The sequence below is a fragment of the Taeniopygia guttata genome, chromosome 7 (genome assembly GCF_048771995.1).
Source record: "Taeniopygia guttata chromosome 7, bTaeGut7.mat, whole genome shotgun sequence".
Taxonomy (NCBI): domain Eukaryota; kingdom Metazoa; phylum Chordata; class Aves; order Passeriformes; family Estrildidae; genus Taeniopygia; species Taeniopygia guttata.
Genome location: NC_133032.1, coordinates 14,049,503 through 14,073,172, shown reverse-complemented (window position 1 = coordinate 14,073,172; position 23,670 = coordinate 14,049,503). Strand labels below are relative to the sequence as shown.

The window sequence follows — 23,670 nt, the reverse complement described above, 5'->3', positions numbered from 1 at the left end:
TGAAAAGGATTTCATATTGAAGACCTGCAACTTTCACAACTATAACACAGCAATTAGTAATTATTCTAAAGATAAACCCTGTGCTGCTACTTCAATTCTCCTGTGCGTAAAACTTTGAAAGTTACAGGTTTTAATAAAATGCCAGGTTTATTTTAAAAAAAAATTAAGTGCATCTTTACTTATCTATAAGGTCCCATAAGCATTACTAATTTCTGTTCTTATAGTGGAGATTTCTGCAAATCACATCAGTGGTTGGGGGAATTATTATATGGAAGCTCTAGGTCAAAAATAATAGAAATACTATGTCTTTGAATGGTTGTTATTTATTTTTCTTAAAGTCTGATGGAAATACAACACACTCACTTTTTTATTGATATAATATGGGTCCAGGTCTTCCAAGGGCTCGGACACCATTCCTGGAGGTATGTCACCATATATAAATGGCAGTGTCTTTCCTGCCTCCAAGTCACTGTTTGGCTTCGGGCCATCTTCATCATCATCATCTTTGCGCTCTTGTTTGGATTTTTTAGCTTTCTCTTCATTGATACGCTGTTCAATAGCTGCAAGCGACTCTCTTGTGAAGTAGCGGAAGCTGTCGGGTCCTGGTGGTACCAGCACTGATTGTGCCATCTTTTCATCCTGCACCTCTTAATTACTGTTTAGCTTCTCTCATAAAAAAAGTGCTAAAAAAAAAAAAAAAAAACCCACAGAAAAAATTTAGAACAATACAGCTACCAACAATATAAAGTATTTTATATTTTCAGAATATATGTATTTCCAGAATTTCGTGGGGGACATCTTGTTAAACTCAGTATTATCATCCAAAAGAGACTGTCATGAAATTAATTTTTAAATTTGTTTTTGTTTCAAGACAAACAATTTTTCTTTGCAGCTTGCCTCTTAGAGTTGTCTCAGAGGTATCAATTCTTAAAGCATTTAGTTTAAAATTCACTTAGTGCTTACACCAATAGATTGTCAATTCTAGAAGCTGATCAAAAAAGCACATACAATACAATAACATCTTTTGCCTTTACCAAGGGTAATGTTATCCATTTCCATGAATAAAGTAGGAGATATTTTCCACTACAATCAGTGTGAGGAATCAACAGTTCTGAAGTATTTGGTTCAGTCTTGAGTGAGACTCCAGACGATGTAGCTCTTTATTACCCTGAAAGCTGCATCTCGGACCAGTCCTCCCTCTAGCTATATGGACCAGAAATGACTCTTAGAATCCACTATTGCCACATAAGGCCAGAAGGATCAGTTGAAAGCAATACTTCTCTTCGAGTACAAAAATGCTGCCTTTGCCGAACTGCCAGCTCAGGAAACAAGGTTCAGGCGTAAGCACCTGTATTCAGATCCCCTGCCTGGCAACACACTGTGCACTGGAAGAATTGCTGAATTAAACAAAACAGATTTTTAATCATTACATCCTGCACTTAGATTTTTTATGTATGATATCATATCAATTGTATATATATTTCAGGAATTTCACCAGCAAGAGCAGGACCATCTCTTCTTAATGTCTCCAGGCAGTTCAGTTAAAAAGAACAGTGGAAAATATCCCCAATGCAAATACTTTGATCTGAAATTGCAAACAGGATTTCTGCTGTAGCCTACAAGAATTTTTCACAAGCATCCTTCTGAGTAAGCACATTAAAAAGATAGCAAATACAATAAAATAAAATATTCTGAGTAAGACAATATACGCAGAAACAATATTCAGATTAAAATGATAGAAAAGTTTGACTACAATCAGCCAGATCCTATTTTACTGTCTCACTTAGCACACATACTCTGGCACAGTCGCAACAAATTAATATTTCTGAAGGCTGTTAAATAAGCTGCAACATGATGCTTTCTCCTCCTTTTCAACCATATGCACACAGCCACTTACACCTACACAATCCACACACATCCCAACTCCTGCAGGTCTCCCTGTGAGCATGCTCTTCCACTGCAGGCAAATGCACCTGGTGCATTCTGTCATGGACGGTCTGTATCAAACTGCTGCTGGAAGCTGCACTGACTACCAGCAGCAGGAAGGTTCATTAGGAAAATGAAAGTGGCCCTACAGCAGAATCCTCTTAGATTTTATTTCTAATTACAGAAGGAAAAAAAATAAAAGAAAAGCATAATTCTGTTTTAATACTGCAGGAAACAATTAAAAAATCATTACCAGTGAAGAATCTTGCAGTTATGTAGGTTTGGAATGGCACCAGGGAAGACTGCAGTTAAAATTCCATCATGCCTTTTCTTTTTTTTTTTTTTTTTCTTTTTTTTTTCCTTTTTTTTTTTTTTTCTTTCGCCTTTTAGAGACCACACCTAACTTCCTGCTGAAGGATCCTGGTTATTGAAGTAAAGTCTGGCATTTCCTGTGTGAGCCTACTAAATGCTGTAACTCTTACTGCCAGTAGATGGTACTGATATATACTCATAAACTCTTCTCAGAAATGGTGAAGAATTTTTGCATGCTTAAACACTTGCTTAAACTGACACTCTTGGACTAAAATATATGATTTTATATAACCAGTCAAGTCTCAAGATTCTCAAAGATTCTTTTGAATACATAGCAGCTACTGCTGATGTGACCATAGCTGTTAAAACTGTGAAGGTGAGAAAGAAAGAAAGTAGGAGGGATAGCAAAGTAAGAGAAATCAAAAAATGGAGGTTACACAGGCAGAGCATAACCTAAACAATTGCTGAAACTGTATTAACAGCAGTCTGGATTATTTCAAACGATAGGTTGTGTAAATATTCTCAAATAAATGCATACAGTATGTTCACTGTGCATTCTTTCTAAAAGCAGATCGGCCACCAATGGGAGGGAAGGAGGGCACTTCTGAGAGTTCACTGCAGCAGCGAGTTCCTGTACAGAAGTCATCTATTCTTGCTCCCTGCTGCAGCAGGTGGTTGGGAGCACTGTAAACCACTCTCTGTGGCAAATCAGTAAAACATCCCCTTTGGGCCCCACTCTACTAAAACACCATCCTACTTCTTTCCACTCTTCTGCTTGCTCTGTATATTCCATGCTTACCAATTTTTGTACTTTCTCCTCCTGCTGCACCAATAAAACTTTTTTATCTCTCTCCTGCCTCACCATCAACCTTTTGGCTCTTCTCTCCTTCTTTCACACATACACAAATCTCTTCCAAACTTTTCAAGCAAGATACATTGCTGTATCTCTATGTTCACATCTTCTGGCAGCCATTTATTCTCTGCTGCCTCCTTTCCTTCAGCCACGAATAGGACAGAAAAAAAAAAAAGGTGTGGAAAGTAATAAAAAGCAAAAGGTCAATCTAAAGTGAGAGACATTGTAGAAGGAATTAATAGAGTAGCTGAAGAAATGTCACTGTGGCTTTGAAAAACAGACAGTTAAGAGAGGGAAAAATATTGATAATTTTTTTCCTTTTGTAATTGTGGTGAGAGAATGAAAAGTTTGACTTGGTCAAAATAAGGTTTTTGAAATTTTCAGCAACTAAGACAAAATTTGTCAAATAAGAACTATAATTCAAACACATCAAAAGTATTGATTTGGTTTTTATTCATTTAAATATTACACAGTTTTTAAAAATAATATTAAAAGCCTTTTTAGAAAAGCGTTTCATTTGATAGGGTTTTCTGTTTTCACAGATGATTCAAAGAAATCAACAAGAAGTTTACAAATAATTCCTTGTAACCAATTTTTTTGGTTAAGAAGCTTTGGATGAAAACTCCTGGCTGGCTCTAATTAGGACTACAGTTTACTTAGGGCTGTTTTGCAGTCTCAAAATATGATTGTGAGACAGCACAGATACACAGGAGGAGTAGAGGAGCTTCTAACTACAAAAGCATTTTGATTATTTATTCGTATGGATAGACAACTGCTTATATATGAAAGTTACAGTAAACCAAGTACCTGAAAAGTTGGGCTAATTAACACAATATGGAAAAGGCGCCTCATTCTTCCATTAACAGTTTATTAAGTGAAAGTATCTGATTATTTGTTTCTTATTGTAAGGGTCTGAAATTACCACAGATCTCATTTTGATTTCCACCAGTGCTATACAATCTAGAAGCACAGTGTGAGGAAGGACAGCAAAAACAGAAGACAAAAAGGAAATAGCCAAGGGACATTGTATCCAATTGCTCTAGAGACTTGGGTCTACAGACTTACTAGGCTGTAAGAAAAATGAACAAGTATTTTGAAGAGGCAGACTACACAGGAAATGCAATATCAGCTTTGCAGTCTAAAAAGAAAAAATATATATACTTCTAAAGAGGAGACAACAGCAATACATCTAGAGAAGCTTGTAACAATCCTTAAAATAATAAAAAAATTCCTTACTACACATAGCTATAGTAAATGTAACAGATAAACTTATTATAGAAAGGGAAAATTATTAAATTAGATAGCAAATATCAATGAAAGCCCAGTTCAACATAGCCTATGTTTAAGAACTATTGTGTGAACATGGTAAAAAACTTACCTAAAACATAAACATGAAATAAGAATAGCAATTCTGGTAATAAGTCATTCCAACTGCTGTCTAGCTTCCCACCTACAGCCATGGGTACATTTTATGAACAATTTTATCACTGACGGTATCCATCTTCCCTCTACTGTGGCATGTGTGAAAGCTTGAGATGGACCTTGTCATTTACTCATCTGGTAAAACACAAGGCCCACAGAAAGGGTAGAGATGGAGAAGTGTTCAGTGTCACATGTAAAGAAACTCTACATGAGGGTGAATGATTTTTGATAGGACAGAGCCAAGAGAAACCTCCGAATCTTTTCCTGACATCCTAAGAGCCTTCATTTACAGACAATCCTGATTAATAAAATTAGAAGGAAAATAGATTATCCGTTTTTCCTCAGAAATGTGTAAAAAACTGTCTTTGTTCAATGGCAAAGCAAAGCATTAAAATGCACAACTGGCAACTGGCCATCATTCTCTGTAGTTCTGTGATCGTTTTACTCTCCAGCTGTGTGTCCCTGTACAATATTAGATTGTCTCTAATTGCATGACTTTTCATTTATAGTTCTGAATTTCATCTTGCTCCACTAACACCAGTCATCAAGCTCATCTAGTCCTTTCTGTATAATAGCTTGCTCAGTCTTTGACAACGCCTTACAACTTTGTGATAGGAGCAAATTACATTGGCATATTTCCATTTCTTTGCTGAAACAATAAATTAAACTTTAAATACAATCTGCCCCAAAATTAAAATAGTGGCAAGCAACTTTGACCAAAGTGTAGGTTACTGTGCTACTTACTGTAGTTTGCAAAATATGTCAATACTACTCTAAGACCCTTAATCTTAAATAATTAAACAACACCATTAATTATACAGTCTAAAATAAAATAGTATTTTAATTGAAAGAGCAAAAGAGACCTAAGCAGAGCTTTCTCTTCTTGTAAATAGTTTTTCAAAATTTATTTAATTTAATTTCATTTAATCAAATACATTGAATCTAAAGAATTCCTGTCATCTCTTCCCCCCATGATGCTTACAATTCTTACTATACTACTAAATTAATCATGGTGATCTAGGAGACTGAAAACATGTTTGCTAGCTTTGAGATGACATTAAACTGGGAGGGTTACAACTAAACAGGAGGATAGTATTAGAATTCAAAGTGTCCTGACAAACAACAAAATGGGCTCAAAATGTGATGCAATTGAAGACACAATGATTGTCTTTATATGTCCAAAAAGCTCTTACAAGGAAGCAAAGGAATTTGTTTTCTTTTTGTCTAATATACAGATAAACAGGTTGTGGCGTTAAACTGCCACAAGAGGGTTTGTTAGGAAAACTTTTTACCAGTGAAAAAAGGGAATTAACAGAGTAGACATATAACAATCTTTCAAGGACTTTAAGAAAAGCCAGACCTTGGAAGAAAAAGATCAGTGGTAAGTGAGTTTTGCGGCGAAACTCATCAGGATGAGAGTCAAGAAACTTGTAACAGGCCTTCACTGTTTTAGGGTCCTAATAAGTGTAGGTTTCTCACTGTTTTGTGCTGCTTCATCTGTTATATTTCTCCCCAGGCCTAAAGGAAGCTATCAGGACTCCACAGAATTGCATGAAAGATTGCATAACATGGCATTGCCCTGTTGGAAGGTGGAAGGTTTCGAGCTCGTGCTGTACCTCTGCTAAGATTTATGTTTTCACTGCTCCACTGCTCAAATTAGACAGCAAATAAACATCAGTTCTCCTGTGCTTGAGGTTTGTGTGTTTCATACAATGCTCCACTGTCTGTTCAGTAGCCACAGCTGAGACAGAGGTCCCTTCATACAATATTGATGTACCGAATCGTGCACTTTGAACAGTAGGTGTTCCTGCAAAAAAATCTTTCCAAATGGCTCTTACAAGAGCTATATAAAACCACAGCTTCCTACACATTTTCCAACATTTTAGACGGATGTATAACTAGCAAGTCACCTCTGAAAATGCTTCAAGTAACTACTTGAAACCTTAAGCCAGTATGAGATAGTTCTGTCAGAAAGGACAGATGCATTTTCCACCCACTCTTAGCCTGCTCATTTCCCACTGTGTTGGCCTGAGCATTTCTGCATCTCTGCATTTTAGCCAGATCAGACCAGTAGTCTGTTTGAAAACTGTAAATAACTGGGCAGACTTCAGAAAGATCAAAGAGCTGATCTATCACACTTAAGAAAATAAATTAGGATTCTTAATGTCTCGAGATGTCCTCTCACTTTAGATTGAAAAGGACTAGCTGACTACCTTCAGTGTCTTCCAAACTGTAGTGCTTCACCTAAGTGCAAGCTCAAAAGGCTTAAGGCACCAGAGTCTGAACAAATGGATCTCCAGAGCTTTGAATAATGGAGCAGAACAGGGCTCTAACTGTAGTCAACAAATATTGGCACAGATCCTGTACCTGGTGTAGAACACATATAAGTAGAATAAAGTGGCAAAAAGGCATTCAAATGCCTAAATACGAGCAAATCTAAGATCAAATTAGGCTACCATTCAGTTACAGCAGCCTCAGGCTTGCTCTTCCAAGATCAGAAAATGACCAGGAATACCTGTTTCCTTTCAACATGGACATCAGGACAGCATTTAAAGAAAAATGTGCAGCAAGGATCATATAATGGGACAACAGATATACAAAGATCCATATTGGGAAACTTTGGGGGTCCTTCAAATCAATTTTCTTCCTCTCTTTAAAACTTATTTCAGGAAACTATCCATAGGTCTCTGGCAAGATGTACTCCAAAGAATTATGAAAAAAATTGGTAAAAATCAGTGAATTGTCATCTTTAATTACTGTCAACCAATAACTGGCAATGACTTGCATTTGGTAGAGTTAATCTGTTTTCCTCTTTTATTAGAAACGGCCTTTGAAAAATTGCTGACTTTCAATCAAATGTCAGTGCACGAACAAAAACCCTACTTGTCTTTCCAGATGAGAGGCCCTTAAATCCTTCCTTCTAGTATTACACAATCTGGATTTTTCACTTGATGAAAATACCATTCTTAACTTTTTTATTTAATACAGTGAGATAAGCTTTCTGGAGACTGTAATCATCTCCTCCAGTGCTCCTTGACCACAGGAAAAAACCAAGGTTGATTTAAATCCAAGAAAGTTTCAAAACAAAAGCTCAAGTTTCCCTTGACAAAAAGAGACATAGTGTCTCCAAATCAAACAGCAATGTGGGAAGACAATGCAAGAGTATTCACCAAATCCCTAATGAAGCTGATTAAGTGATTACAGCCTTTCAGCTATCTAGCTGCAGTGGGCTCTTCTTCAAATCAATCTTTGCCCTGAAACACATTGTGGGAAACTATCCCCACAAGTAGAGTCTTGTGTAAGTGTCAGGCTAGAGATATATCCATTTTTAGTGTGTTTGTGTGGGGAGACTGAATATACAATTCAAAGATGTAATGATAACAGAAGTGCCATATGTATGGGATGAGCTAGATATTTCCAGATGCCTGAATAGGAGAATATGCTGACTACTTATGCTGTTAATAAAACATGCTGTGATTTCTTTCCTGACAAACCAGAACTCAGAATTTAGCATTCCCAGTATGGGCATTATGCAAAGATGTTTAGAATGAAAACTCCACTCAATCTTAACTACAGCATGGCTACAGAAAATTCATATATAATTTATATCCTTCTGGATACAAGGCACCAGGTAGATGGGAGATTCTAACATCCCCAGAACATCTGTCTAAAAGTTTTGGATGAACAACATAAATCATTGTTCTGAATCTATTGATACATTATTGTGGGAAATACTCTGCGAATCCACTTTTATAGCCTCTTGCTGTCTTCTGCTGCAAACACAACCTATGAATAAGCCTGTGCCTTACATAAGCCCAGGTCAGGATCCGAGGGGGAAGCCGGGCGAAGCTTCCGTCGATCAAGGGACAAAGGGGCACGGACCGAGCGCTCCATCTCCATCAACGGCTGCGAGCAGCTTCCACATCTACGCAAAACATTTCCACCCGCTCCTTGCAACCGGGCAGCGCCAACAGGCCGGCAGGGCGGGCGCGGCGGCGAGCCGGGAGCCCGCGGGCAGAGCCAGGGGAGCGAGGCAGGGGAGTGAGGCAGGGGAATGGAGTGAGGCAGGGGAGTGAGGCAGGGGAGTGAGGCAGGGGAGGGGAGCGAGGCAGGGGAGGGGAGCGAGGCAGGGGGAGTGAGGCAGGGGAGGGGAGCGAGGCAGGGGAGGGGAGCGAGGCAGGGGAAGGGAGTGAGGCAGGGGGAGTGAGGCAGGGGAGGGGAGCGAGGCAGGGGAAGGGAGTGAGGCAGGGGAAGCCGGGCGGAGCCCGCCCGGCGCCACCGCCCAGCCCGCCCTGCCGGCGGGCGCCGCAGGTGTGGCAGCCGAGCCGCCGCCCTGAGTCCCGGCCCCGCCGCCCTGAGCCCCAGCCCCGCCGCCCTGAGTCCCGGCCCCGCCGCCCTGAGCCCCGGCCCCGCCGCGGGCACGGCGAGGCAGGACGGGCAGCTCGGTGCGGCTGGAAGGCACGGGCCCGAGCAGAAAGGCGGCCGGGAGGCGGCCGGGCTCCGCAATGGCGCGGCGCCCAGGGGAGGTTGCCAAGCAACCGGTCCGGCGGCTGCGGCACCGCGCTGCGCGGGGGGAGCGCCGCCGCCCGCGGGCTCGGAGACTCCGCAAAGCCGCCTCTGCCACACGGCCCCTTCCGCAGGGACAGCTGCCCCGGCTGCTCCAGCCGGGCCCGCTCACACGGCGGGGCAGCAGCAGGAGCGGCGGGGAGGAGCAGGTGTTAGGGAGAAGCGCAGGGGGTGCTGAGGGGAGCCCGCCCTTCAGAGCCAGCAGCGGGAGACAGCGGAGCCCCGCCGGGCGAGGTCCCTCCCCGCTATGCCAAGAGCTGGGCTGAGCAGCGAGGGAGCCGAATTCAGGCTTTACCATCAGGGCGGGAAGGAACGGGGGATCACCGTCCCTCCTTCAGTTAGATTTGTGTACCGTCTGTGTTGGATACAGTCAGCCATGCTGCCTACTGCCTGCAGCAGCCAACTCCCCTGCTCCGGGTGGGCGGGTGTGTTGTGGGGCTTTTTTAAATAGGAAACGGTGACTGTAAAACCATAGAAACGGACCCGGGGAGTGGCGTGCTGGGACAGTTTTACATCATCTCCACTCATTTCAAGCTGTTGGTATATTTTTGATAAAAAATTAATCTCATCCACTACATGCCAAAACCCTGAGTTTTGACTTGGTATATGTAAGTAGACGTGAGGGTGTTCATGTCCAATTTGTAGCTTTGCAAATTAAAAAGAACCTGGATCTGAACGCAGCGTTTTCTAAATAGGCTTGTATTTGCAAAGATAGCTGACTAGTGACAAACAAAACCGCCTCTTGAGAAACTTCCAAACCCAAAACACAATAGGCACAGAAAGCATGAGGACCATCCCACATGGGGGAAACAAGTATCTCCATGGATAACAGATGAGAATTTCTCCCCTGGGAACGGTACTGACGCTGACAGGCTCTCTGCAGCTGCACAGCACCAGCTGCCAAGGGGCTCCTGCAGGAGTTAATGCAGCTTGAAAGAAGTATTAACTCCCTGGATATCTATCAACCTTCAAGGGCAGGATGCCACAAAATGTTTCCTCATAAGCACTACTCATGCACCTACTATGTAGCTGCACCTGGAAACATATCAAGGTCTCTAAAGGAGAGAGAATCACACACACAAAAAAGCACAACTACACAGCACAACTTCCTTTCTCATTCATGGTCCCCACTAGATTCCCTTTGCCACTGGAATGGAAGAGTTGGCTTTGTTTCAGTAAAGTGCCACTTCAAATAAACTAGAAGCAAAGTGGTCTCAGTGATTCTGGAAATTAAGTCACAGATGACGTCTCATATTTAATTTTACATATTCTTTTAGTCCTATGATGGTTTATGGTTAGCAGTTCTTACCATATCCTTAGGGACAGAGTGCAGATGGGTCCAAGCCAGCTACTAGTTACAAGTTGTGATGTCTAATGCTAATTGCAGATGGGGCTGATGGTACTGTTTATTACTGAGATACTTGACACTGACCTATCCAGTTTTCCTTTTTTTTTTTTTTTTTAATCTTCCCCTCTTGCTCAATTATGCCAAACTTGAACTGCTGGGGCTAAAATTTTACATTTTTGCCTCAGAACAATTATTGGAGAGAAACTTCAACTCAAGTGAAACTATTTCTAAGAAAACATCTATGTTTTACCCTTAAAATTTTATAGCTGCCAATTTTCAAAGCATGAAGAAGTCACATTCTGAATTTGGGACTTTTTCTTTTGGAATAGTATCTATAATACCTGCCTAGAGTTGAACATTTTTGAAAAATTAGTTTGCATGTATTTGAAAGAACACCTCAGAGATTTAAAAGTGTGAATTACACTTTAATGTTTTGTTGTCCATCTGAGGGTAATTTTCCTTCAACTGAAGTCTGTCTGTGTGGACTCTGCTGACCCAGGAGTGGGAATGCTTTCATCTTTTTGTTCTAAATCATTTTTATGTTTGTTATTAAATAAACCAACTCAAACAAAGAAGAAAAAAAAAAAAAAACCTATAAAAACCCAGAAGGAAATATAGAAGGAAAAGGCAGACATATCTCAGACTGAAGACCGGCAGCATAAGAAACCTCCAGGGAAATGATACGTGTAAGAACTGTCTGCCTGGATAAAGCAACTGTCTCAAAATTGGCTGCAGTAGTCCTGCAGGCTGGTTGCAGAGCCATGAAAAACTCAAAGACTTGTAGATTATTATGATCAAGAAGTTCATCTAGGTTAATCAATTTGAGACCAGGTTGGGGAACAGAAGCAGGGGAGGAGGTAGCATAATGGAGAAAGCAGAGATAGAAGAAAGCAGATGAGCTTGGGATGAATGAGCAAGAAAGGGAATAAAAACCTGAGATAACTGGGCTGGAATTAATTGAAAGGATGGACAAAAAGATATGAAAATGAGTTAATAAATGTGACAGGAGCTGTGTGAAATATGTGTAAACATGTATTCAATAACTCATATATGTATCAACATGGTCTCCCTAAAATTGTGTACGAACGTGCCCATAAAAAAAGCACCTATTAATATAGGAAAAAGGACTGAAATGACAGCATAGAATTGAGGTCTGCTTTAGTTTTGTTGCACTTGTCAGTAGATACTGTAATGCAATGTTCACTGTCTGATGTAGTATACAATATGGATGAGCTCTTAAAAGCAGTGAGATTTGTTTCTAGACGACTTCCTTGATTCGTTGGCGCTGCACAGGGATCAGAAGTGACTGGTGGGAAGGGGGAAGGAAGGATGATAACTCTGTGTCCTTTGTGCAAGATCTGTGTACTGCCTTGGAGAACTGGCCATGCCACAAGTAGGGTTTGCCTTCTCTGGCATCAGATGCCTGTGTCTATTGGCATCTGCATCTAAGCCAATCCGAACCCCTTTCATATTTCTGGAAAAAAATAGGTCTTGTAAAAGGCAATTCTTCTGACCTGTTTCAGATATCTACCTTAAGATGAGGCAAGTTATGCCCTAGACGTTCCTGTCTCTCTGGAATGACTAGAAGGAGCAAGAGATGAGTCCTCAGTACTGCCTGATGGCAGGCAATTCACTCAAACTGCTGTTTTCACAGGTGGCTAAAAATCATATATGTGATTTCTAGAATGTAAAGATAGCCTTAATCCACAACTGATTGCTTGATTCTGCCACTTACTAGCATACTTCTAATATTATTTTTTTTAAGTGTGAATTAATTAGTAGATCCTTTTACTTCTAGACCTCCTTACTAAGTATCAGCCACTTATTGTGCACCTATTACCATTGTTCTCATTTTGTGTTCTAAGAAGCAGCACCATGTGTGGTTTGGGAACCAGAATGTCGTATGAAAATATATGGGGTCTGCATTCTGATACACATTGATAGAGACGGGGGGAAATGGAATATCCCTGTTGTAGTACTCAACAATATGTATTAATTACTGTAAATTTAATAGTTATTATGTATTACAGCTCTGCCAACTGTCCAAAGCTTCACACTACAGGCATCTCTACAGCTGAGTAACTAGGTATTTTAAATGAAGATGTCATCAGTGGGAGACACATAAGACTGGATATATATTCAAAATTTGGCAACCAAAAGGGAAAAATTAAACCAAACAGCATGAAATTAGATCCTATGATGAGTAATATGGTTGTTGATTTGTGCAGAACACAGCCAAATGGTTATATAGGATTTCCCAGACCATCATACAGGAACTGTTAGAAAGCTTTAGAGCTGCACCTTCATCCCCTCCATGTCCCATGCAAAGGCAGAGAGCAAATATCATCACTACTCCCTGGTGACCTGACCAGCATGCTTGTTTCCCTGGGTAATGAAAAGTTCAGTCAGATATATAACATTTAAAAGCATTAAACAAGTCTCTATTAAATTTAGAAGATTTTTTTTTTTTTTTTTTGCTCTGAAACAGAGTAGTTAATTGGTCCACAATTAAATAGAAATGCCATTAAAAAAAAATCCTGAAATAGTTTACCAGGCCCAGTTTCTGTTTGCCTTTTATAGTGTTCTCAAAACCTGTCATATCAAGACATAAACTGAAAATATTCTGAACACTATGAAAACATCTTTATGGATCAATTTATCCTGAGGGACAAAGTCCTATGGCCAACACATGCAGTTAAGTAAGAGCAGGAAGGTAGAATCACTATTCGATCAAGAAACTTGAAAAGCCTGAGGGAGCAATGCAGATTCATAAGGGCAGGATCAGAGGGAATGGTTATGAGTGTTTATTCTGATATTCTGCCCAGTGTGGATTATACCAGTTCCCTGATTTACGAAGAGTCTCACTGAATCACACCAAATTAATGAGAAACCCTTAATAAGTACCTTATGGCAAAGTACTATTGCAATAACATGGGTGCCTTGTTTCACTTGGACATCTCTTTCCTGGGTAGTAATGTTAGGAAAAAAAGGAGAAGTGCCACAGAAGTATGGAAATGTGCCAGAAATGGAAAGCTGCATACTTACATCATATATCTGCCCAAATCTAATTTTTTATAGCTCCTGATTGTTTTCATAAAAGGGAGAAAACAATTAACAGCTTTAAAGTTTAGTCACTTCCTTTAAAAATGCAGATGAGGTTTAAAGGTAACTTTAAAAAAAAAAAGTAGTGGAGGCTTGTTCATTATAATATTTTATAGTTATGGGGAAAAGGATTGCTGAGGACAATCTACAAATTTCTAGGCTAAAATGAAACTGCAGCCAATTGTAACTGAACTACTTGTAACTTAAATTTGTTCCGTTTGATAATTTTTTTTTCCAGTTCAGAATAATTTCCTAAGTGTATGGGGTTTTTTTATATACTCAATTTGCATTTGTTGGTACGTGTGAATAAAACAACAGAACAGATGTTGAAAACCTCCTCAGGAGAGTTTTTCCATTCCCACTATATTTGAGCCAGCAAAACAGGTTCTGATTTGAGGGAATACAGGAGCTCCCCTAAGAGTTCTTAGAATCATGCCTTGTTCACAGCATCACCTGCAACTTGGAACTGTACCACTGCAAGGACATTTTCCCACAGGAGCCGTGCACACCACACTGCTTATTTCCATACAGAAACATGGACACACATGTCAATATTTCCTTTACAATGTATTCAACTTTTTTTTTCATATAAACTCAATTTTTATACCCTTCTAAAATTTCTCTTTCCCCCACCCTATATTTGACTGCATTTTGCCCATCAGTCACTCCTCTAGATTCGCAGATATTTCCTCTTACGACAATTCTAGAGCCATTTGCCCATCCTCACAATATTTATACCAGCTCACCAGCTCACTCCATTTTTGCATCATATCCTTCATCTTTCTCACTAAGGACAGATTATTTTGAGAATGTGTGAATCCATGAACGAATTTGGAAGCGAGGTCAATACTGAGAAAAGCTATATAATCCCTTTCCCAGCAATGGAGAACACTTCTCCAGAGTTCCCAGTCTCTGCCACTCCACAGAGCAAGATATCAGCATGAATAATAACACCCAAGTGTCCCATATAACATTAAAGGTCATCATCATTCCCTGAGGCTTATGTTCAATCTTCTTCCCCTGAAGAATACTAGTGGAGTAAAGTACCAGATTTCTCTGTGTGAGAGTAGCCTGCCTTCAGCTTGGCTTTGAGGGCCAAAGCTTTGCTTCAGATAAAAGATCAAAAAATTTCATCTAGCAAAAGCAGAAATATCTTTTTACAGTCACAAATGTAAAGGCTGTGAAGCACTTTAAATGTTAACTATAAATGAAAATACCATAAAAAATTTGAAACAATAAGTTTTGAAAATGTTATGAGTGTTGCTAATGTTTAGTCAACATAACTACAAAAGCAAACTCTTTGCAAGATGTAAAATGTTATTCTGTTGAAAAGTGATTCTTTTAAGTGTGGCCCAGTAATATTTACTGTCTATTTCTTTCTAATCAAATTGACATCCTTAATAACTTTAAAGGTTTCCATCTTCCTATTGCTCCTGAAAGTAAAATTCGGTGCTTTCCATTTCATCTATTAGTATTTTCCAGAAGCCAAATGAAAGTAGAACTCAACCTGCATCCCAGTATTTTCAAAGCAAATTCCCATTGCTTCACTAGGAGAACTATTCAGCAGTAATATTGTGGTACTTGGGAGGCTGTTTACTGTCAACAGTTTTGTGGTGCTACCCATTTTACAAAATGGAAACCAGGTTCTGCACTGAAAAATCTAACCTGTGTGAATGCATTCGCACAGGGTGTTTGTGCAGCCATCATCAAAGCCTCAATCTGCAAACAATTGTGCAGTGTTTGCCCCATGTCTGCTTTCAGGTTAACACAACTACAGATGGAAGATTTTTTTCATCCTGCCTGGTGTCAGTACTTATCTTGTAGTTTCCATGGTTGCATTATTGACTTTCAGCAAGGAGAAAACACATGGAACTCGCACACTCGCACACAAATACACCTGTTAAACTCTTCGGATACAACCTTGTGTGCTGCAGTGCTAGTTAAAATAACTTTGCCAGAGACTTCCAGGAGGGAAGACTTATCTAACAAAGCTTGCCTTGTGGCCCAGGAAGTAGGATTTTCCATTCATTTGCCTTTCGTACAAATGTTTTACTTATACACAAAATACAATTAGCATACTTAGAGATAGGCTGTCAAATTTCAACTGTCCTGGGCAGAGTTGTTGTTTCATTATAGTGTTTGTCTATAAATTTTCCATATACTCTAAGCACATGGCTTGCTTAGATACTCGGGTGCTGACACCTGTTTATGGAAGTAATTTTTAACTGCAGATCCCAGTGTCCAGGCAAAGGATATTTGTTTCTAACATTGTTCCCCACAGTTTATGAACCATGAAACTCTGACCACTGTTTTTCTTGAGATCACAGACTGTTAAATTTTTTTGCATGTATCTGTCTCCATTTTGTATACATGTATGGAATCCAGCTCCTAATGTATCTATTATCCTACTGAGACAAATGGGTGAGTCTAGAACACAGTGTATTGCTTTAGAGAACTTGAGTCAGACTTCTAATTTCAGAGTGAGTCATTTACATTTCTCATGAAACAAAACTACATTGGGGTCAAAGTCTGGGAGGATTTTGCAGTTACACTGAGGATGGTGAGACATGGTAAAGATGGTATAGGAAAAAAAAATGTATAATTACCTCCCATTCAGATAGGAAGGCTCTTTCTGCCCCACTGTGAAAGCCTGCTGGCAGTAATTCAGCTACACTCACCCCACTGTGAGAGGAATGACAGCAGTAGATGGGGAAATGTTGTAGCTTTAACTAAGTTAGCTCAGTATCAGTGACCAGAATGCTATGGTGTCAGAAGTTAGCAGGCCAAAATAATCAAGTAGGCTTGTACAGTTCCATACAGCACAAATGCTGCCTTTGAAATCAAAGTGCTAAGCTAAAGGCTGGCTGGACCTGCTGCCATCCTGCTTTTTACTGCAGTGTTGAATGGCACCCAATATTTTGGCTACAGCAGGTGGTTTGGCACCTGCATTACTCAAAAGCTGTATGTTACAACTCAAGTTAAGATCAGACAATCAGCACGTTATGTCATAAGATGAAGGGACCCCGTCTCATATGACAAGGCCACATCAGAAAATCACTTGCTGTATGTTCAAAACATGGACATCCATCACCTCAAAATGCATGCCTGCTCATGCTGTACATCATCAGTTTGTGCAGGTAAGGTAGCTGTACCCTGCATGGAACAAGCATTATCTCATTGAACACGAGCCCCTTGCTTGGTGAAGGAAGTTTGCATTTTTAATGCTTAATGACAACCATCTGTGAGGACCTCCAGAAACATGGGGAGGCCCAATTAGCATTAGCTACAACAATTCATCTGGCCAAAATCATCAGAAACCAACCAAAGAATCAAGCAGCAAGAAAGATCACAATTGCACAAAACCTAAGAAAACTTCACATGGAACAATCACTGAACTTCAGCTCAAGATATAAAAACAAGTTATTGCTAGATTTTTTATTTTTAAATTTTTTCTTCCATATAGTATGAACAACCTGACAGAATTTTGTTTGCTTAATGTTTCCATCAAGTAAATCACTTCATAATGCTTTCAGTATTTTTAATGCTTTTAGTATTTTTTGCCAAATACTAATTGTCTATACTTAAATGATTTCTTTAGTGGCACTACAAATGGTGAAATATTTCTTTCAATGAAAATAGAAAGTAAATATCAACTTCACAATGCAGATTCAGATAACCTCTTTCCATTTGAATGCTTATAACAAAAAAAATTCACCATTTAATACAAAAAGTACATTTTTAGTCTGTCTATTGGAAAAAGTTTGACAGTATTACTTCCCTAATCTACAAGTTTAAAAAACAACAGGAAAGTATGATGAATCTATGTTGTTGGGTTTTTTAATAGGAAGATTAAAAACTGGTTTTGTATTTATTTAATAAGCATGGTGGTAATACTGCAGCATTAAAATGTATTTCCAGCCAGGTTTTTTGAGAACTTTTGCTACAATCTATTTATTCTGGATTGTGTCAAGTAGGCTGCTCAGGCAATATATGAGTTTGAGTCTTGTTGTTCCTGTTTAAATTTATTGAAATCTGGCCATTTAACACGTCTCTAAAATAATTTCTAGATATGCTCAGAAAAAGCTTCTTAGCAGCTTGTAATAAATACTTAGAGAGCAGCCCCTTCAGCACAGTTAATACTGAGAACTTCTGAGGCACCCGGCACTGAAAGCAGGAGTGGAAGCAAAGCCCTTCTGCTGGTCCCAAACCAGTCAGAGGCAGAAAGAGGAAGCAGCTGAACTTCAGTTGGAGGTAAGGGTTGGAAAAGGAACAATAGTAGGTTCAGAAGCAAAAATAAGAGAGGTAAAGTTGCAAACTTGGAATTTGAAGTGGAGAGAGTGAATATAGTTATTCAATGTTTCTTTGAATTGTCTTCTGTCAGTATTTTGGTCCCTTAAGCCATGTAGTAATTCACAACATCATTTGCCTCTCTTCATTACCACCTCTAGGAAACGAGGTATATTATTTGTCTTTCAAAGACAGTAACAGAGGAAGAGGAGATACAAGTGACCACTGGAAGAAATATCTTCTCACCCACTAATTCTAAGACTGTGGGTGTTCATGAGATGAGAGAAGGTAAAAGAAATGGATTTGAGTGACTTCAGGAAGTCTCTAGAAAGGAGGCCCTGGGATTCCTGACGTCTGCTTGGCAAGCTGGGACCAAGGGCAAAGAGAGAGGAACAGGAGGGCTCTGATGGGCAAGAGGTTGCTTCCACTCAGGGGGAGTGCAAGACCAGGGTCTGCAGCTGCAAAGGATCCATGCTGTGGTTTGAAGAAGCCAGTGGGAGCATGCATATGGCCTTAAAACATTGGAAGCAGCAAAGCAAGAATTTTGCTTGAGATTTTTTTGTGCTCCATCGGAGAGCTGAGTGTGTACCAGGATTATGGTTGCATTTCTTGCTACCAGATATGAGCCAAGCATAGATTTCAGTGTCCTCTCCATCCCTTTGGTGGGAGAGTTTTTAGGGCTACTTGGGTGTGGAGTAGGGCTGCAGGTAGTGACCACACAAATCTATTCATCCAGGTCTGAGACGAAATCAAGGAAGCAGCCCAGGCAGCATAACTGATGCTGTTCTTGCTCTTGCTGCAGGATGGGTACATTGGTTTCTGGTATTGAGACCTGATGCTTATATGAATACAAAGTACACTTCAGTCAGAGTAATTCAGTATTCAAAAATAACAAGTAGGCTTTAATAGCCCTTATACTTAAGTTTCACACAACATTGGGAGAGTCAATGTTCTCTTAGGGTCAAGCTATGCTTGAACTCCTTCATCAATATCCAACTTTATTCCTAGTGAAAGATAACTGGATCATGCTTTGATATAATACAGCCATTTATGTGCCTCTGTTTCCCAAGACCTAATGTTCACAATAAATATATTCAAAATCTGCAAGTAGTCTGCTTCAATATTTTCCTTTAGTGGCTATTATAACTCAATATATTTTATTTTTTTAAACAGAAGAATTCATCTAAATATTGCCTTTGAAGCTACATGCCCATTTGACCTACTAACTGCATTTTATGAGCATTGCAAAATTTCTGTGATTACAAATATTTTTTCTCTGAAAATCTGTGCAGTCTAAAAAACCAAGAGAACAGAGCCAGGTATTTATCCACTTGCCTAATATTGCGAACGTGAGTCATCCCATTGACATGTCTGTTTGTTGTTGAACTGGGGCCTATAGGCATATGAGAGCATCACTTATTTAATGCATTTGTCACCAGAGGAAATTGCAGATCATTTGGATATGATCACTCATAATTTCTTCAGATCCATTCAATAATGAAGGAACCTTTACCATCTAGTGAAGAGACCTTCAGACATTGCAATGGCTCAGCCATACCCACATAATGCATATTGAAAACATTAATCAGAAAAATGCAGCTAAGCAGGCAACCTGCAGAGATGGCGACAATGTGTGTGAACCTCCTTAATGTTTCATTTGTATCTATGGAATCATCCCAAGCCAACACAGCATCGAGCATTCAAATCCCAACAGGCAATTTTCTGTTGCTTCACTAACCACCACAAAAAGAAAAAAGTTTGCCTTTATACAGGTGTGTGAAAATTTTGATGAAGTGCTACTTACCACCTTATACTAGAAAGCAACAGGGAAAAAACTGATTGCACATTCTCTGTTTTTTTCATGAACTGGCTATGGAGCCCCTTCTCTGATCTGACTTTGTAAGTCAATGCATTTCTGTGTTGTTTTTCCCAAATAAAACCATTAATAATGCAATTACGGGATGGTAGAAAAAAAGATCAGAAGGTTTGAAAGAAGAGTCAGGGGGTGCTGCATGAGCTTCCCACCTCCTGAGTCATTCTGCTGTCTCTCCCAGTGGGTATCATGCTTCTAAAAAAATAATGAGAGGAATATTTTTTCTCTCTCATGCAATATGGAATGAAGTTTCAAAATAAAAATTTCATTCTTATATATAAAAAACAAGTCACAAAACAGATGTGTTTCATATGGTATATGCAGCAGTGCAAAACCATGTTTAGTCACAGACAAGTCCTCCATTCTGTCTTCCATCAGGGAGAGGCTGTTTTGGGAGATGAGGGAGGGGAGAATCTTATAAATCTCCCATGCCTCACAGAAAAAAAAAAAAAGAAAAAGAAAAAAAAAGGATGAATTTAAGAAGTAAAGAAAGCCTCACCCTGAAAATGCTATAAAGAAGCAACAGTACATCACTGCATCAAAATTGTGCAATCCCAGGGATGCAGTTTTGTGCTTTAAAACACACTCCAATTCGTATTCAGAATACAGCACCAATATAGTTTCCCACAGAAAAAGAAAACACTTGTGGATGACCACCTTAAAACAACAGCAGCAAATTGCCACAATTAGGATGAAAAACACAAACTCAAAAATAATTCTTATAATAAACATGCAAGCTTAAAAAAACATAGAACCAAAAAGCTGCAAACAGCAACATCATTTTTCATTATTGTCCTAAGACCTGTTTAAATGCTATGAAAAATCCATGCAGTGGCAAAGATGGCTATTATTTCCTCTCCTCTTGCTCTATTAATATTAATTGAAAACTAGGTGTGGCACCACAAGAGAAGAATCTTGGTAAAAACCAGCTGGAATTTGTTTGTTTTTAGCATTCTAATTAAATATAATGTTGTCTTACCTGATTAAAAGAGGATTAAAAATCATAGCATAAGAAATATCCATACACTTGTAGATAGATGATGAGAGGCTCCTTCTACTGCAGGTACAGGTTCCTGGGCAAAGAAGCTTGTAAACTCTTGATTTCACTGGAATGAAAAAGGAAAGAAATAAAGAACCTCTCCATAAAAGCAACAAAGGCGCCTCTGCAGTATTCTGTAGTCTCTTCGCCTGCTTCCTGTTCTGAGATTCACTCCTTGAATCCCAGCATCGATCAGAAAATTGGCTGGGGGAAGGAGGGGGGCGAGCGAGAGGGAGGAAAGGAAGCGGCAGCGGATTCCGTGCTGGCTCCACCTCCCGGCAGGAGCGAGCGCGCTGGAGCCGCACACCCTGCCCGCACACCCTGCCCGCACAGCACACCCTGCCCGCACACCCTGCCCGCACACCCTGCCCGCACAGCACACCCTGCCCGCACACCCTCCCCGCACACCCTCCCCGTACACCCTGCCCGCACAGCACACCCTGCCCGCACACCCTGCCCGCACAGCACACCCTGCCCGCACAGCACACCCTGCCCGCACACCCCACCCTGCCCGCACACCCCACCCTGCCCGCACAGCACACCCTGCCCGCACACCCTGCGCACCGCCTTAGCCTCGGCTACACAGCTTCAAATACAGGAACACCGAGCAGTGCTTACCAATTCTTGAGAGCTGACTGGACATTTAAAGTAGACAACACGATTTTTTTTTTTTTTTTTTTACAATGAGGTATTTGTATACATCAGTAAAATGTTGTAATATGTAACTGCAGAAAACTCAAGGTACTGCAAGATATCTTTATTTTACTATGTACTGATGCATGTTCTGTTTAGAAATAAAGAAATCATTCTGTGTGCGGGACTCTTCACTACAGAAATAGTAGCAAATAAGCATGCTGGTTTTTTTTCCTTTGATTATTGATCATGCAAAACACAATTGATATTTATATATTTATTGAAAGCCAGAAGGGAAAAAAAGTTCTTAAGTAAGACAGAAGGAATGGATGCTTGGATCTAGCAAGGACTATTACATTATTGCTCAATAAAGAATGGTTAGGGTGATCTGTTTTACTTACTTGAATCCAAGGCTCCGTTGCATTTTATAGCATCTTAGAACTGATCTTTGGTATTCTGGATACTACTAGTTGTAAAAGACTAATGTACAAATTGACCGCCTCACCCCAGTTGTCTCTAGCCACAATTCCTATAATAGCAGTGTTGGATTTAGTGTTACTAAAGGATACCTTATACTGGAATGCTGTGTAGCTGACTGTTTCTACTTTTATCTTCTATTTCTATCACGTACACCTGCTCTGTCACATCACACAACTAGCAGCCACCTGCATGTGGGGTTGGCTCAGCAATTCTCAGCTGTGGAGGAAAATTTAATCATACCAAAACATGGGGCCTCGGGGAGGAAAAAAAGTGCAAAGTTAACTAGGAATGGATTTCGATGAAAACCGTGGACTTTATAATTGGGATCCATGATCTAACTAATCACAAAAATTAGTGTTGTCAACACAAGGGAGTAGCTGAAGAGACAGTCCATTTGAGTAATGACAGATATTTTTGTCAGCTTAAACCACTCATCACGGTTATCCTAAAACCTTGGAGTGTCCCAGGAAAATGACCCATTTTCATACTTGTTCAAGCCCTACAATGGGATCTTGAACCCGGAAAGGACTCCTAAATACAAAAACAGTGCAAGCAGTGATAATAATAGGTCAAAACACCTGTTGGGCAAGCATGGACTGAGCTTCTTAGAAATGCCGTTGCCACCAAAAAATGCGCTCTAGTTTGACTTTAGGGAATTTTGTCCTTAAAATACTACTTTATACAGACCTACGCATACTCGTAAGGGGTTTTTGTGAAGCGGCGCTGTCCGCGGTGCTGGAGCGCGGCCGCTCTGCTCCTCAGGGCCGCACTCCCCGGTAGGGCACGCAGCACCGGGTACTTTGGAATACACTTTGATAACCTTGTGGAAATGTGGAAATACATCATAAATGCATATAGGCCTACTTGAGACCAAAAATGCTGAAGCTGATATTTGAAAGCTTAAAGTCACTTTTTGAATGCATTTTCCGCAAAATTATCATTTCATTGTAACATGTAATATTAATGTTCTGAATATTAATTCAACTTCATAAACTTACCAAGCACTTCTATGCTACCTAAGAAAAAGTAAATATAATTTGAATTAATAACATCTGTAGTATTAAAAGTGAGCTAAAACTTGTACAAGAACTTTGGAAATTATATGTATCTTTATTACTTATAGTAGTACTAATATGTAGTTCTTTGTAGTAGAGTAGCAATTTAGTTAAATGTGTACTGGTAATAAACATGAATTTCAGCTGCATTATAAAAACACACACAAATTCAGAGAAATTTTTATTCTGTAATCTTAATCCTTCTACTTGCTTCTCACTTCTATAATCTCTAAGTATGCAGCAATTACATTTTAGTGCTAAAGCTCTTTGGCAAAGTGAGATTTGATTTTCTGTATCTTCTGTGAAAAGTAAAATTAAAATACTATAAGATCCCACATATACCACAACAAAGTGCCACAGTAATAAAAGGACAATAGACTTAACTGCTGAGATTCTCAGGAGTGTTCTAAGTTTTTATTTTCCTATAAAAACTGGATTTTTCACAAAGTGGCACAAACTTTCAAACAGTTACATGCCTGTGAGAAAGTAAAGAGTTTCATTATGAAAATTTCAGAAGAGATCCAAAGAGATCCTAGCAAATCTCTTACAGCTGATTCTAAATCTCCTAAAGCTATCCAACAACACCTGCAAACATGATTTATTCTTGGTTTTATTAACCATTTTAATGGTAATTATAGGAACACCATAGGAATGAAAACAAATATGCATTGAACAAATCTCATTTTCCGATTTTTTTTTTCAAGTATCCTAAAACTAGGATAGCTGGAAGAATCTCTCTGCTTATTGAGCCGTGCTGATAGAGCTCATTTCTAC

General features: G+C 39.6%; 1 protein-coding gene across 5 annotated transcripts in view; it reads right to left on the bottom strand.

Moving 5' to 3' along the window:
- Window positions 1-20,997, bottom strand: part of SCN2A (sodium voltage-gated channel alpha subunit 2) — a 75,262-nt gene extending 54,265 nt beyond the window's left edge. For 4 of the 5 annotated variants that reach the window (XM_072932165.1, XM_072932168.1, XM_072932164.1 and 1 more), the window contains exons 1-2: window positions 20,669-20,997; window positions 364-683 (exon numbers count right to left, since the gene is read on the bottom strand). In XM_072932165.1, coding sequence (XP_072788266.1) covers window positions 364-630 — 267 coding nt within the window. In that variant the 5' untranslated portion in view covers window positions 631-683; window positions 20,669-20,997. Of the gene's footprint in view, window positions 1-363; window positions 684-2,179; window positions 2,296-20,668 lie in introns of those variants that run through there. The other variant, XM_072932166.1, reaches the window with a different exon arrangement.
- Window positions 20,998-23,670: the final 2,673 nt, after the last annotated feature.